Source organism: Caenorhabditis remanei, chromosome V, assembly GCF_010183535.1.
Source record: "Caenorhabditis remanei strain PX506 chromosome V, whole genome shotgun sequence".
In the NCBI taxonomy this organism is placed as follows: Eukaryota; Metazoa; Nematoda; class Chromadorea; order Rhabditida; family Rhabditidae; genus Caenorhabditis; species Caenorhabditis remanei.
The window spans coordinates 18373142-18389283 of record NC_071332.1 but is presented as its reverse complement, the minus strand read 5'-3'; the positions used below and the strand labels follow the sequence as shown (position 1 = coordinate 18389283).

Genomic DNA, 16142 nt, shown 5'->3' with positions numbered 1-16142 from the left:
TCTCGAAGATTCTCCGATGCTTCAATTGGCCGATTGAGCATCCAGCATGTGTTTTCCTGTGCGGGCTATAAGGGACGCCCCCCAGTTTGTTGTTACCACAACACGGGCTTCGTTGCTCGCACATTGTCTCTTCAGTGCCTACTTCTGTTGAACCCAACGTAGTTGTTCTCAGCCCGACACGTCTTCTGGGTTTGTGATCCGACTTTTGCGAGCCCTCTTTTCTCGACTGATACGAGTCTTCTGTCCTTCTCCGTTTCCGGGAGAGATGTCACGACTGGATTTCTTCTTCAGTCTTCGAACACTGATGTTCCGGACTCTGTATCGTCCACTTTGGTTGCCAAACCGAGTTGGTTTCCGTTCAGAATACTTCTCACGAATTTCATCGCACGTCTTCTTCTGCTTTTCGTAAGACGATGGACCAATGGTTCTGAACCATCTCGAGTTGAAGCACACCGAATCTGGGAGTTTTAATTCCCATAACGCTTGACGATTTCACGCCTGGAAGATGAAGCGTTTCCAGAGCTGACCATAGTTCAGTTGTCATTCTTGCCAAAAACGGTCTCGTTTGCATCGATTGCCAAGTCGAGAGCGATTCCATCGGCTCAAAACTAAGCTCCAAGTTTACAGCTTTATGTTTCAGTTTCCGCGTTGGTCATGGAACCTTCGCATGCTGAAACCGCGTAAGCGAGACTTGCTTACAGGTCTTCGTTTCCAGAAGAGCCAAAGTACTTCGCTCCACCATGTTCTCGTGGAGATCCTTCTTTGTTGTTGCTCCCAACTTTGCCTTGTTGAGACTTCTGACGACTTTCCACCGATGAAGTCGTTCCGTCTGGCCAATCAGCTTCATCCATTCGTCTCCGTTTCCAGGAGGGTTATCGGAACCAGATTCCTTTCATGTCGGTTGAGTAGATGTTGTACCGACCATTGTGACGTCTTCCACGTTGCTTGTCAAGCCAAGTGGGATCGAGACGGCGTTAGAGCCAACTATCATGTTTTCAGACTTAAAGTCAACTTCCGCGTTGGTCATAGAATCTTCGCGTACTGGAAGCCGTGAATACCTTTACTGCTTCGTTTCCAGAAGCGTAGTTTCCAGGGTTCCTCACTGAGACGTGATTTTCCAGGGATCCTTCTGTCGATCCACTAAAACAGCACGATGTCGAATGTTTCCGGGGATCCATCCGTTGATCCTCGATTTCAGCACGAGGGCGATTATAGTCCAGGGATCCATACTTCGATCCACTAACAGCACGATGGCGAATATCTTTCAGGTTTTTTTGGCAACTTCCGCGTCGGTCGTAGAACCTTCGCATACAGGAAGCTGTGAGTGCCTCTACTACTTCGTTTCCAGAAGAGTAGACTCCAGGGTTTCAGTACCCACATGACTCCGATGTCCCGGACATTTAACAGAATCCGATGCTTCGAGCATCTTAACTTTCGATGCTCCAAGCATCTCATCTTCCGATGCTCCAAGCATCCCATCTCCAGTAGACCTGGGCATCTTTTCATCTCCAGTTGATCTGGGCATCTTGTCCTCTCCAGTTGACCTGGGCATCTTGTCATCACCAGAAGGTCTGGTCTTCTTAGCATCACCAGTAGGTCTGGTCTTCTCAGCATCACCAGTAGGTCTGGTCTTCATAGCATCACCAGTAGGTCTGGTCTTCATAGCATCACCAGTAGGTCTGGTCTTCTCGGCATCACCAGCAGGTCTGGTCTTCTCAGCATCACCAGCAGGTCTGGTCTTCTCAGCATCACCAGCAGGTCTGGTCTTCTCAGCATCACCAGCAGATCTGGTCTTCTCAGCATCACCAGCAGGTCTGGTCTTCTCAGCATCACCAGCAGGTCTGGTCTTCTCAGCATCACCAGTAGGTCTGGTCTTCTTAGCATCACCAGTAGGTCTGGTCTTCTCGGCATCACCAGCAGATCTGGTCTTCTCAGAAAGGGAATTGGCTCCCGCCGAATCCCCAGCTGTCACGATTTTCCGACGTTTCGGAGACGTTGTAGTCTTTGCCATTGTTGTAGAAGACGTCCGGCGAGTGTGCAATCTCACACTATCGACATCGTCAACTCCAGCAGTTGACCTATGAAACGGCTTCGCGAATAGATTCGCTAACCTGATATGGTTTTGTTGGATGAAAATCCAATGCAGCGTGAACACACTAATAGAGGCGATCGCGCAGGTTTCAGAACCCGCGTGCTTGATCCCCATCTAAAAGTTTCCAAGTCGATTGAAGGCGACTCCAAATTCGAAAACGTGTTCCTTGAGCATCGAAACCAACGATCCCAGCTTGCCGACGACCAAAACAGCTCTCTCCCGAATTGTTGCTCGTTCCATGGTTGTCACTCGATGACGGCATCCAGAAGATCCTTCGCGACGGGATTTCCAGAAAATTCTTCGAGAACCAGGAGCATGAAGAGTGTCGATCCGTGCTGACCGATTTGAGAGAATATCGGTCGAAAAAACCGGGTTTTTGGGAAGGGGCAATTGGTTTGATAAAACAGTATTGTGAATTTATCAACCTGCACTCCTTCGACAGCGCACAGGTCTTGGAACCCGTGCTCACTGCTATCTAGGGAGCCGGCTACGAAAAGATACGTGACAAAAATTAACGTAGAGGCATACAATAGAGAGCAATGTCCTACGCCCTAATTCCCTACATGGGTAACCTAAACATCTAACACCTAACCTAACACAAAAAGAACTTAAACTAAACGGGCCCTGTCTAGAAAAAGAGAGTGAAAGGAAGTAACAAGAGAGAATAAAATCGGGTTATGGTCCCGAGCCAGAGGCAAAAATCAATAAAAGAGTAAGAAGAATACAAAGGGTGGGAAGCGTGGGTGGGTCTTTATAAGTTAATCTAAAAAAATAAGAAAAACCTAAGTCGCTGCTACCAGTAAGCAACGCAAGACTTTTATACTCAACTACTAGTTTATTATTACTCAAATGTTACAAGTGAAAGGGTGAAAGAGGGTTACAAAGAGAAATAGGGACTGGTGCAAGTTCACCCGTAAGAACTGCCAAGAGAAAGGGAATTCTCAGCTTATATAGTGGTGAAAAGGGGGCGGAGTTCGTAAATCCATAGATTGGCGCCATGGCGGTTGAGCGCCAGGTCAAACAGTCCTCGTGGTGGCGGAGTGTCGTTGTGGCGGTGGCGGCGAGAGAGCGTTGGCGACGAGAGAGGCAGCAGACACGACGACGGCGGCGATGACAGTTGCAGGCCTAGGAATTGAGGCGACGAGACTGTGAGCGGAGGCGAGCAGTTTCGACGCGAAATTATTGACTTCTGAAAGTGTCAAATTTGGTGAAACAACTGTGGGCTTTAGACAAAGAGCCGAGCAGGCCTAAGGGATTCATCCGAATACCTTACAGGATCTCGTTGTTGAATTCCTATTTTTTGATACTATCCAAATAACCAAAATCTGAATTTCCTTTTTTATTTGAATCACTGTTGATTTTATTGTTATAAAACTGTTCTTGTTTATCTTCAAATTTGATAACGTAATGCGTTCATTTCACTTTCAGTATATTTAAATATATTTGTTTGTAGAAGCAAGTTTTGGAAATGAAGTTCCTTTGCATACAATTATAACAACTATATTGGTGTTGGCTTTCCGAAAAGTTAAATATAAATAATTTCATTTCAGTTGGTTTCGGCAATGATCAGTGTACCGAAGAATCCTCCTATCGATATTCGTGCACTTATCCTTTACGATAATTCTCAATGGAAAACAGCCGAAAAATCATATAATAGTTATGAGAAACTGTGTGAAACATCAGGAAATGTGGCGATTTCTTATGAAGACTATGAGTATTACTTCAATGAATATCTCAAAGAAGCCTATTATTCCGCTAGAAATAAAAGGTTTTTGACAGAGAAACATTTTTCTGATAATATATATTTTTCAGCCAACCCCCGGTGACAGATATTCGTTGCTGCATTCTATCTGATGTAGTCAATGGAAAACCTGCTGAAAAATCTTTGATTGATTTGTGTGAAGCGTTTGGATTCATTAAAATCAATAAGGAAGAACATGGCTACTGGTACAAACGTTATAAGTATACACGGTGAGTTTTACACACTCGGAAAATGAAACATCGAGTGATTGTTCGGCAAATACTCATTGACTACGGTACTCATTGCCTACGGTTACTCATTGACTACGCTGTCTCATTGCCTACTCATACTCATTGCCTACGGTCAGCTCATTGACTACGCTTGGCTCATTGCCTATATATACTCATTGCCTACGCTTGACTCTTTGACTACGCTTGGCTCTTTGCCTACTCTTGCTCATTGCCTACGCTCGGCTCATTGACTCCCTTTTTTTACTTTGTAGCAGAGATTCTGGAACTGGTAATTGGTGAATACCTAGACGAGCCCAAGGAACGTTTCATGAAAGTTTGCAATAACAATAAGGAGTACGCAATTTAGAAACTGATACCAATATCCTGAAGGTCAACTCTCAATGCAGATGTTTGATGGCGTATGTTTCTGTATAAGTTAATTCACTGTGGACTCAACTTCCATTTAGGGAGCTGCGTGATTCAGGCAATGTTTTTGGATAAGATAATACACAGAGCTGTAAAGCCTAGAATAATTATTATTTCTGGCTATGATTGTTCAATCGCTTCCTATTCACAACAACTTTAACTAGATCATTTGTCTAAAATCAAGACACAATCTGGAAAAATCTGAATTAAGTAGTTAAATTCAACTTCAATGAGTTCTGACAAGAGAAGGTCCCCGAGTGTATCCCCCGGATTCGGCTTTTCTTTTTAAATTAAAAGTTCTAAATAGAGTTGGACAGAACTTTGTAAGCTCGAACCTATACGATCTGGATGGGTAATTATAGAGTTTACATACGAAACTATAAGGTTCAAATATGAAATAATTTAACCAAGGAATAATTTAGGTATTGGCTATTTATCAAATATAGGAAAGTAGATAAATTTAGTAGTATATGAGTCATCCAGAGAATTGCTGCCGGATAGAGGTACCCTCTTACTGCAAGAAGAAAAGAAGAGGGAGAGCTTCTTTGTTTTTAGTATGAGACATTGGACTTGATCTACCCTACGATAATCCCACTAAAGTACCCATTACCAGAGCTCCGAAACTTACCCACTGGTTCAACTTATTCTATGATCAGGACCCTTTTTCAACAACTTTAGATGGTACTTCACAATCTTGGGAAACACATGCTCTTATGTCCCAACAACAAATCTTAAATTAACCAGAAACCTATATATAAAGTATAGGTATTCACCAATTACCAGTTCCAGAATCTCTGCTACAAATTAAAAAAAAGGGAGTCAATGAGCCGAGCGTAGGCAATGAGCAAGAGTAGGCAAAGAGCCAAGCGTAGTCAAAGAGTCAAGCGTAGGTAATAAGTATATATAGGCAATGAGCCAAGCGTAGTCAATGAGCTGACCGTAGGCAATGAGTATGAGTAGGCAATGAGACAGCGTAGTCAATGAGTAACCGTAGGCAATGAGTACCGTAGTCAATGAGTATTTGCCTGATTGTTCCAATTTTCAGTCATCCCTCGACACCACTCCAATTCTCCGACTTGCCGATTGATGTCGTTTCGGAGATTGTGGAAAAATGTGATTTGGAGACTCAGTAGGCCGTTATTTATCGAAGAAAACTATATCAAATTCAATTTTTTTGCAGTTTGAATCTCCGAAACGTTTCATATGGACTTCGAACCGTCGTTGACCAGAAGAGACCTGCATGTACTAAACTTTATACGGTTTTTGTAGATTATGGCATTGGTATTTCGCACGACTTCTTACATTTGCCAGATCCGCGCGGTAGGAATCAACAAAAGATGTTCAGAGAACTGGAATTTTTATTGCGAAATCCGAAACTTCGACTGAAACAATTGAGTATCAAAACGGTATCAAGACATGTGCTCCCTGGTCTCAAAACAAATTCCAAAATCCGAAATTATAAGAAGCACTTTTTTGATCTTCTAAATTCGTTGCATCACCAAATTCACGTGGAAAATTGTTTCATTGATACTGAAACCGAGAAAGAATCGATTGAAGTTTTACATTGTCTCAAGCCCGGAATTCTTCAGAAAATAGTTATTAGAGACGGAATTCGGAGACATAGTATCAATCGAATCGTTAGAATGGATCAATGGAAGCAAGCGGAACACCTGAGACTCTATGAATTCACCTGCCATCGATCGAGCATTTGCTCCATTTCACAACTATCGAAACGGAGTTTGAACAGTTTTCTATGAAGGATCTGGTTCAACTATGCAACGTAATACCTATATATATTTTTTGGAAAAACCCGAAACTTCTTATTTTCAGGGTTTGTCCGAATCAATCAATTTCGAATCGTATACTATGAAAGCTCGAGAAAGATTGGATACAGACGCAATCAAGGAAGCGCTGAATCTCCAAGAAACCACTTCTCCAGGAATATATTCGATTCCCAATTCAAATCTTGTCATTGAGTTTTCATGGGGATCAAGAGTGTTGAAATTGAGTAAATACTCCGTATAATTGTTATTTTCTGTTGATTTTCTTGTTATAAACTTACTTTTTTGTTGATTTACTCCTCTGAATTTTCAATCCGAATGCGTTAAATTCGCTTTCTCAATTACTTTTTTATCTAGACTACGGTGAGCACACCGGTGTTTGCGTACAATGCACCGGAAGTTACGCGCAACTTGATCCGACGTGTCTTTTCCATTTGGTTTCTGAAAATGCTCGATTCGCTGCTGAGTTGCCCAACCGATTTCCGGAATCTCATTGTCCACGATAATTTTTAGAAAGGGAAGAATTGTTCATGTTAATTTTCCTCATAAAATTAGAGTAATGAAAATATGCACCGCGCAATATTTCTACTAACTCCGCTCCTTTCTCTTGCCGAATCGTTCCTCCCCGATTTGTATGATTTCCACATTTACAACTTTCAGATTTCCCGACGAAATGGTCACGTCGCTCTCGGATCATCCAATCGATATTCGTGCACTCAACATTTACGATAACTCTCAATGGAAAACTCCCGAAAAATCATATTCGAATTATAAGAAACTGTGTGAAGCATTCGGAACACAATCAGTTTCTTATGAAGAATATGAAAATTGGTTCAATATTCATTCCAAAGAAGCTTATTATTCAAAGGACAGCAAAAGGTTCGCGAAGTTTTCAGAAAATAAAACTGTCTATATATTAAATATCAGATGAAAATTACGCCTTTCCTCTTTTGAAAACATTGAATTGTTAAAATCAATAAAATAATGTCTTTTTCAGAGGTCTCCCGCTACCAGACATTCGTGGATGCATCCTCTCTGACGTCATCAATGGAAAAACTGCTGAAAAATCGTTGAATGATTTGTGTGAAGCGTTTGAAGAGCAAAAAATCGATAAAGAAGATCATGATTATTGGTATAAACGTTTCAAAAATGGACACCTATTTACTCGTGTCACATTCTCCGATCTACCAGAAGACGTTATAGCTGAAATTATTGGAAAATGTGAATTGGAAGCTTAGTAAGCTTTAATAATTGTAGCAAACAAATAGATTTAATTAACATTTTTACAGTTTGAATCTCCGAAACGTTTCATACGGACTTCGAACCATCGTTAATCAGAAGCCACCTGCATTTACTGAATTCTACGTATTCTGTGAAGATGGCAGAATGGAAATTAATGCGGGAAATGCATTTTTCGTTTCACAAAACCTTTTTTCATATCAAATCGCTGAACCAGAAGTTCTTAAAATGCTGAAGTTCCTTCTGAATCATACGAAACTTCGATTGGAATTTTTCTCTTTTGAAGCGGTTTCTAACCATTATCGACATGAAATGATGACAGGAGGAGGCGATATTAGTGAGGAATGGCTATTCTACAAATATCGGTTTATCTATTTTCTGGACGACGAGTTGGATCACAAAATTCATGTGGAGGAATGTTCGATTAGTGTGCAGACTGAAGAAAATTTTATTGGAATTCTAGAATATTTAAAGCCTGGAACACTTGAAACACTTGAACTTACTAACGATCCTTGTGGTCGGAGATATGATATCAATGATATCGTCAGAATGGATCAATGGAAACAAGCGAAACACCTGAGACTCTATGGATTCAACCTGCCATCGATCAAGCATTTGCTTCATTTCACAACTATCGAAACGGAGTTTGAACAGTTTTCTATGGAGGATCTGGTTCAACTATGCAACGTAATTCTCAAATATATTTTGTAGAAAATTCCTAAATACAATTTTCAGGGTCTGTCCAAATCAAACAATTTCGAATGGGGTACTATGGAAACTTACGACAGATTGGACACTGAAGCAATCAAGGAAGCGCTGAACCTCCAAGAAACCACTTCTCCAGAAGTTTATTCAATTCCCAATTCAAATCTTGTCGTTGAGTTATTTCTCGATACGCACGTAATACAATTGAGTAAATCTTCTGTATAATTGTTATTTTCTGTTGATTTTGTTGTTATAAAGTTATTTTTGTTGATTCGATCATCTGAATTTTCAATCCAAATTCAATCGATTTTAACAGTTCGACTTGCTATTACAAATACTTTTTGAAGACTTATATCGAAAAAATTGCATAATTTTTCCAGACACTTTCGAAAATGATTGAATTGCCACTGAATTCTCCAAACCAGTTTCGATCACTGATTCTCTACCATATTTCTCAATGGAAAACTATTGAAAAATCGTATAAAAACTATGAAAAACTGTGTGAGGTGAAAGAAAAAGAAGCAATTTCTTATGACAATTATGAGTATTGGTTCAATCGATATCTCAAAGAAGCCTATTATTCAGCAAAAGATGGAAGGTAATTATAGTATTTTTAGTTGAATTTCTTTTCCCATAGAATATTTTCAGAGCTCACCGAGTTGCAGACTTAGAAGTCTGCATTTTTGCTGATATCATTGACGGAAGATCGACTGAAAACTCTTATAAAGATATGTGTGATGCATCTGGAAATATTGAAATTGATGAGGGTCAACATGCAGATTGGTATACACTTCTAGATATGGATGTGTAAGAATTCACTTGATATTTTTTGAATAGTGACACTTTTTCAGCCAGCAGCTGGCTTGCATCAGAGCTGAGCAGCCGAAAAAGGGCCTTGATGCCACTAATAATGTAAACCTTTCATTTTCCGATTTTCCAGAAGATGTGATTGCTGAAATTGTGGATCGATGTGACTTGAAGTCATAGTAAGACCTTATTATCGATTTTTCCCCATTGTTATTTTGCAGTCTGAATCTCCGCAATGTGTCTCATTCTCTCCGAACAATTGTCGATCAACGACCACCTCCTTGCACTGATATTTTCGTGTTTTCTGGAGGAGATTACTTTCTAATCGAAGTGAATAAAGCAGATTTCATTGATTCTTTTCCAATTGAATTGAATCATTCACGCTATTGTTCACTGGATTTTATCGAGAAGCGTGTATTCCGAGAGCTGGAAGTTCTTCTGAAGAATCCAAAACTTCGATTGGAATCTTTTCGATTCTGGTCGTTCCCCCCTGTTGCTCATTCCGTTGAAAGAATTGGATGGATTGCGGCGCTTCGAAACTATGAGAAGAACTTCTTTGAGTTGCTCAACTCAATAAATTATAAAATTCATTCCCAGAAATGCATTATCAATGCACGTAATGAAGAAGACACTATGAGAATTTTGAAATGTTTCAAATCGGGAACACTGAAAGAACTGGAAATCAATGAGAGGCTTTCGAGTAATGAATTGGTCGAAATGGATCAGTGGAAACAGGCGAAACACCTGAAACTCCTTGGAACACGCTCTCTGCCGATTGAAAACTTTTCCCATTTTTCAACATTTCAAACAACTTTCGAAACGATTTCAGTTCACGATTTGGTCTTGCTGTGCGATGTAATTTCCTCTAGTTTTTCAGCTTTTTAATACATGTTTCTCCTTTCAGCATCTCTCAAAATCGACCAACTTCGAGGCTTGTACCATCAAAACACGGGAATCGCTGGATGAGGACGCAATTAAAGAAGCATTAAACCTCCAAAAAAGTGAATCTTCCGAGAAATATAGCATTCCTAATTCAACTATTGTTGTAGAGTTTTTCCATTTCACATTGTTGCTCAAAACGAGCAAAAACGCTTGAAATTGTTCCTTTTTGTTAATTATTTTTGGAATAAAACTTAATTTGTTATTTATGACATTTTTGTTCGAAATTATCTCATGATTCATCGAAGTTTCTTCTTCATTTATATTTTTCTCTCGGAGTACGGTATGCGAAAAAGTTCATTGCGTACAATGTGCCGGAAGTTACGAGCATGCTCTGTTACGCAATCATTCGTCCTTTTTCCCCTATTTTCAGCATTTCTCGGCTTAAAATTACTCAATTTTTCTGAAATTTTCAGAATGTCAGCCGAAGAACAGTCGGCGGTAATTGAAACATGCGTTTTGTATGACATTTTGAACTGGAAAACCGCCGAAAGCTCCTATGAGACAATGCGCCAAATGCTCGGCAACGACATGATCTCTTTCGACGATTATCAATCGATTTTTGTCAAAAAAGTACAAACGAATTGGGATGAGACCATCAATAGAATGTAATTTTCATCAAATAACTATAAATTTTCACACAAATCACAAAAAAAGCACAAATCTTTTTTTCAGCAATCTCCGCGACTTTCTGATGACAAACAAGTTTTCTATGCGTACGTGCATTCTCAATGACGTCATCAATGGCGTTTCAATCGATCGATCGTACAGAAAAGTGTTGGAAGTCGTCGGAAATATCCGAATTTCGTATCCGACTTTCGATTTCTGGTACTACTGGTTCTACAACGGAAAACGCGATTTGTTCTACGATATCTCGTAAGAATTCAGCCAATTTCGCAGTTTTGGGGCGAAATTTCTTTTGAAAAACTTGAAAAATCAAGAAATTTCGCGCCAAAAAGGGGCGTGGCTTGTCAATTTATCGATTTTTCAGCAAGCATCCACGTCCGACAACTTTCTCTCAACTTCCAGTCGATACTCTCAATAAAATATTGAATTACACCGAGTTCAGAGATCAGTAAGTTTGATTTTCAGAGATTTAGCTCCGCCCACTTTAAAGACACGCCCATTATTGCATCATCATGACATATGCCGTTGCCTTTGAGCACATTTGATGTGGAGAGATGGGCGTGGTCTGGAAAAAAGGCGGAGTTTCGAATAAAAATCGCGTGAAATTAAGCTCCGCCCACGTTTGGCCACGCCCATTTATCACTACTTTTGCATAATTAGTTCCAGAAACCTCGATAAATTTCCGAAAATGGGCGTGGTCTGGGAGCGAAGTTAAAATCTAATTGATTTTTTTGTGAAAATAGAGAAAAGCTAAGCTCCGCCCACTTCTTGACCACGCCCACTTTTCAATTTTTGTCAGTTTTGCTTTAAAAAAAGGGCGTGGCGCTGGAATTAAAATTTTCCTACGAATTCAAAAATGGATTAAAAGTGGGCGGAGTCTCGTTCCAATTCCATCAGCACTGACTTAAGCTCCGCCCACTTTATAGATCTAGGCGGAGCTTAAACATCTAATTTTCAATTTAAAAATCACGCATTTATTCCAGCATCTGCCTTGAAAAAGTATCCCGCGGCCTTCGTTCAGTCATCTCTGAACGTACTCCACTCTACGAATCAATCGAGATGATATGCGACGACAATTGGATTTCAGTGTCATTCAACGATTTGAATATCTGCTACCGTAATACAGCCATCGTCAGTACTTGTCTCTATGAACCATTGCGTGGAGCACTCCGAGATATTATGGTTGCTCTCAGAAATCCGAAACTTCATTTGGAAAGTCTCGAGATTAGTTATCATTGGGAGAAGGATAGAGAGATGAGATGGTTTGCTGAGCAGATCAAAAATGAAATAAAATCGTTGAATCATCAGCTTTCAGTCAGAAAAATAACATTGAAAGTGTCCAACGAGGCTCAAGTTCACGCGATTCTTCCATTTTTGAAGGCGGGAATTCTCGAGGAAATCGATATTTATGGGATCGATATGTTCTGGATGCAGAATTTCGGAACCTATAATATCATACAGATGGATCAGTACAACAAGGCGAAACTCGTCAGAATCATGTTCTCCACTGGATTCTTTCTCTTCGATCGAATCTCCGACGCCGTTTTGTGTGGATTCAAGTTCTACTGTCTCACTATGGACACCCTGTTCAGCTTGAGAAATGTTAGTGTGCGGTAGAGCGTATTTGCAATAATTTTGTGGGTGGAATAGCGAAAACTTGGTATTTTTGGCTTGAAAATTGCCCATTTCAGTGCGAACAACTGATTTTGACTTCAAAAATTGCGAAAATTTGCAAAAATCACTTGGCGCCAAAGTTTAAATTTCGAATGTTTGAATTTTTTACGCGAAAAAGTCAAATTTCCGACTATCATTCAGAAATAGAATAAATTCTTCGAAACCATCTCATTTTCGATGAAAAATCCAAAAAATTTGAAAAAAATTGTTTCATTTTTTGAGTTTTTGAAGGTTTCTCCGCTTTTAAAATCCCTCATTTTCGAAATTTTAGCGCTAAACTTAGCCACGCCTACCTCAATTACCCCTCAATTACCCCTCAATTAACTCCTAATTACCCCTAATTACTTCCAGATATTCTCCCGCTCTCCAACTTTCAAACACTGTAACATCGAGTGCGTCTATCTTCCACTCATCGAAGAACTCGCCGTCGAATTGGGTCTTCGTCTGGAACCGGGGAATTATCTTCCAGTATTCTATCAATATCTCATCCCAGACTCTACCGACGTTTTGATCTACGAATTCTGGATGGATCACATCGAAATTCGTCGTGTTTCATACATGGAAATGCTCTAAATTCTTGAGATTTTTGTTATTGTTGTTGTTCACCTTTTTGGTTTTTCTCTGTTCTTTTTTAAAAATTTTTTTATTGTTTGTTAAACTTTTTTAAATAGAAAACTTGTTGTTTTTTCCTCATATTTTACAGCGTTTCAATCGCTGAAAACATTATTTTTTCTATTTTTCAGATTTTGTTTATTTTTCCTTCATTTTTAAAACTCATGGACCAACTATTATGAATTTAATTTTTTCTGTGCAAGGAAGGTTCGCTTCGCCCCCATGCGGCAGCAACGCCCACTTCCATTTCAATGCTGCGTTCAATTTTTGAACACTGCCGCAAGAAATGGGCGTGGCCCCCGCGAGGGGGCGGGGCGAACGTTCCTTGCACAGAAAAAATTGAATTCATAATAACACATAATATAATTTCAGAAGCTTTCGAAATATGTCCAGTACCTCTACCGTCGAATTCTCCAATTTGCCCACCGATGCAATTGGTAAAATCATTGAGAAATGTGATCTCAAAGAGCAGTTAGTAATTCAGAAATCGTTCGCAACAAACAAAATTCATTCGAAATTTCAGATTGACTCTCCGAAAAGTGTCGAAGGACCTGCGTTCTCTTGTCGATGAACATAAACTTGCATACAAATCGATCGCGATCATTTCGAATGATTCGTATATCACTTGTGTGTATAACAACAATAAGGTTACGTATGCGAGAAAGAATTGGGACGAAATGTTTGAGGCGAATGAGCAGGAGGAACTTGGTTTGGCTTATGAGGAATCTTGCATTCTTAGAAGCAACGATCACGTGAAAACCGCCATGAATGATATCTCGATTGCACTGAATAATCCAAAACTGCGATTGGATGAGCTCACAGTCAGCTTTCAGTCCAATAATAGAATGAGACGATTCAGATTGAATAGCCTTCTGAAACAACTGAATCACCAAATACACGTCAAAGCATTGACACTCCGTGCGGGATCCCCTAAATACCTTCTATCGGTTCTTCGCTGCCTCAAACCGAAAGTGCTTGTGGATATCGAAATCATCGAAGGATACAGTGACGATTGGGCACCGGAACGAGCATCGAAAAGTCTCAACGAAATCGCGAGTCTGGAGCAATGGAAGCAAGCAGAAGAACTCACTGCTCAAGATTGTTTCGATTACTTCCCATCCGAATGTCGCTTGCATTTCAAACGTTTTACGATTTTATTTCGGGAAGTCACAGAGCAATTCTTGATAGAAATCAGAGATGTTAGTTTTTTTATTACTATAATGATTATTTTTGATTGTTATGGACCAGGGTTGCCGCCGAAAAAAAATAAATTATTTTCGGTTAAATACACTCGAAAAACCGAAAATAATTTTTTTTTTCGGCGGCAACCCTGTTATGGATGTCTTCATTACAGTTATTCTCCACGTCTACCAACTTCGAGTCTTGCACTGTCGTATCATACGGTCTCCGCGACTACCCTGATTACCTAGAATCGTTTTGTGAAAAAGTGGAATCTGGAGAAGAAGTCATCTACCACTACAAGATTCCAGATGAGTCGAATAAAATGTTGGAGTTCAAAGTAAATGATGATGACTTCTTCGACCAAATTGTTATCGATAAGAAGACTTTTTAGATTTTTTTGTTGTTATTACTGTGGATATTGCAATGAAAAGTTGATTAGAATTGTTCTTTTTTTTTATTTCTTTAAGCGTTCGAAACTCTTTAATTATCTCAGTTATCTTATTCGCTCTTATAGATTTTCACTATACTTTTAGAAGCTTTCGAAATATGTCGACCACCTCCACCCTCAAATCGATATTTATGGGATCGATATGTTCTGGATGCAGAATTTCGGAACCTATAATATCATACAGATGGATCAGTACAACAAGGCGAAACTCGTCAGAATCATGTTCTCCACTGGATTCTTTCTCTTCGATCGAATCTCCGACGCCGTTTTGTGTGGATTCAAGTTCTACTGTCTCACTATGGACACCCTGTTCAGCTTGAGAAATGTTAGTGTGCGGTGGAGCGTGTTTGCAACAGTTTTGATGGTGTGATAGCAAAAATGTGATATTTTTTGGCATGATATCTGTCAATTTCTTAACGAAAAGAAGTTCAGTAATAAAAATATTAGATTTTTGAAAAATTTCCAATTTTTTTTGAAAACAAATTCTTGAGAGCGCCTTTTTTAGGTTTCAAAGGTTTTCGAGGAATATTTTCGGAACAAAAACAGTTTTAGGGCTGGACTAGCGAAAATTTGATATATTTTGGCATAAAATTGTGAATTTCAGTGCGAAAAATCTTATTTTCACTTCAAAATTTGCGAAAATTTGCAAAAATCCCCTACTTTCGAAATTGACTTTTCTGATATTCTGAGTGATTTTAATTGAAAGGAAGTGAGAATTTTAGTCATGAAACCTGATTTTTCGCCCAGAAAAGAGATTTCGCACTTGGCGCCAAAGTTCAAATTTCGAATTTTTGAATTTTTTACGCGAAAAAGTCAAATTTCCGACTATCATTCAGAAATAGAATAAATTTTTCGAAACCATCTCATTTTCGATGAAAAATCCAAAAATGTGAAAAAAATTGGTTCATTTTTTGAGTTTTTGAAGGTTTTCTCCGCTTTTAAAATCCCGCACTTTTCGAAATTTTAGTGCTAAATTAAGCCACGCCTACAAAAATTATCCCCAATTAACTCCTAATTACCCCTAATTACTTCCAGATATTCTCGCGCTCTCCAACATTCAAACACTGTAACATCGAGTGCGTCTATCTTCCACTCATCGAAGAACTCGCCGTCGAATTGGGTCTTCGTCTGGAACCGGGGAATTATCTTCCAGTATTCTATCAATATCTCATCCCAGACTCTACCGACGTTTTGATCTACGAATTCTGGATGGATCACATCGAAATTCGTCGTGTTTCATACATGGAAATGCTCTAAACTATTGAGATTTATGTTATTGTTGTTGTTCACCTTTTTTGGTTTTTCTCTGTTCTTTTTTAAAAATTTCTCTTTATTGTTTGTTAAACTTTTTAAAATGGAAAACTTGTTGTTTTTTATCATATTTTTTGAGCGTTTTAATCGCTGAAATCTGTACTTTTTTTTAATCAACTTTCAGGCTTTGTTAATTTTTGTTCTGTTTTTCAGAGAGATCATGGACCAACTCGTCTCTCCCAAAATCTTTAGATCGTGTATTCTTTTCGAATTCTACCGCGGAAAACCAGTTTTCGAAACCTACAAGAATTTCTGTGAAGTGATGGGATACGAAGCCATCAAATACAAGGAATTCGAGGTTTGGTATCATCGATTTTCCCGTGGAGAG

General features: G+C 39.3%; 5 protein-coding genes across 5 annotated transcripts; 4 read left to right on the top strand and 1 right to left on the bottom strand.

Moving 5' to 3' along the window:
- Nucleotides 1-892: 892 nt before the first annotated feature.
- Nucleotides 893-1310, bottom strand: GCK72_021037 (uncharacterized protein; the record flags this gene model as incomplete). The annotated part of the gene is made up of 2 exons (XM_053733966.1): nucleotides 893-1000; nucleotides 1059-1310. The coding sequence occupies 2 exons, from the start codon at nucleotides 1308-1310 to the stop codon at nucleotides 893-895; spliced, it is 360 nt and encodes a 119-aa protein (XP_053582879.1).
- Nucleotides 1311-3654: 2344 nt separating this feature from the next.
- On the top strand, nucleotides 3655-6514 carry GCK72_021036 (uncharacterized protein; the record flags this gene model as incomplete). The annotated part of the gene is made up of 5 exons (XM_053733965.1): nucleotides 3655-3860; nucleotides 3905-4063; nucleotides 5535-5618; nucleotides 5670-5895; nucleotides 6320-6514. The coding sequence occupies 5 exons, from the start codon at nucleotides 3655-3657 to the stop codon at nucleotides 6512-6514; spliced, it is 870 nt and encodes a 289-aa protein (XP_053582878.1).
- Nucleotides 6515-6943: 429 nt separating this feature from the next.
- On the top strand, nucleotides 6944-10117 carry GCK72_021035 (uncharacterized protein; the record flags this gene model as incomplete). Its single annotated transcript, XM_053733964.1, has 9 exons — nucleotides 6944-7149; nucleotides 7268-7507; nucleotides 7560-8196; nucleotides 8245-8409; nucleotides 8595-8812; nucleotides 8863-9021; nucleotides 9066-9200; nucleotides 9243-9876; nucleotides 9926-10117. 9 exons carry the CDS (start codon nucleotides 6944-6946, stop codon nucleotides 10115-10117), a joined length of 2586 nt encoding a protein of 861 aa, XP_053582877.1.
- Nucleotides 10118-10377: 260 nt separating this feature from the next.
- Nucleotides 10378-12834, top strand: GCK72_021034 (uncharacterized protein; the record flags this gene model as incomplete). The annotated part of the gene is made up of 5 exons (XM_053733963.1): nucleotides 10378-10568; nucleotides 10636-10836; nucleotides 10952-11035; nucleotides 11571-12189; nucleotides 12613-12834. The coding sequence occupies 5 exons, from the start codon at nucleotides 10378-10380 to the stop codon at nucleotides 12832-12834; spliced, it is 1317 nt and encodes a 438-aa protein (XP_053582876.1).
- A 424-nt stretch (nucleotides 12835-13258) lies between these two features.
- Nucleotides 13259-15760, top strand: GCK72_021033 (uncharacterized protein; the record flags this gene model as incomplete). The annotated part of the gene is made up of 5 exons (XM_053733962.1): nucleotides 13259-13344; nucleotides 13397-14072; nucleotides 14228-14392; nucleotides 14589-14828; nucleotides 15539-15760. 5 exons carry the CDS (start codon nucleotides 13259-13261, stop codon nucleotides 15758-15760), a joined length of 1389 nt encoding a protein of 462 aa, XP_053582875.1.
- Nucleotides 15761-16142: the final 382 nt, after the last annotated feature.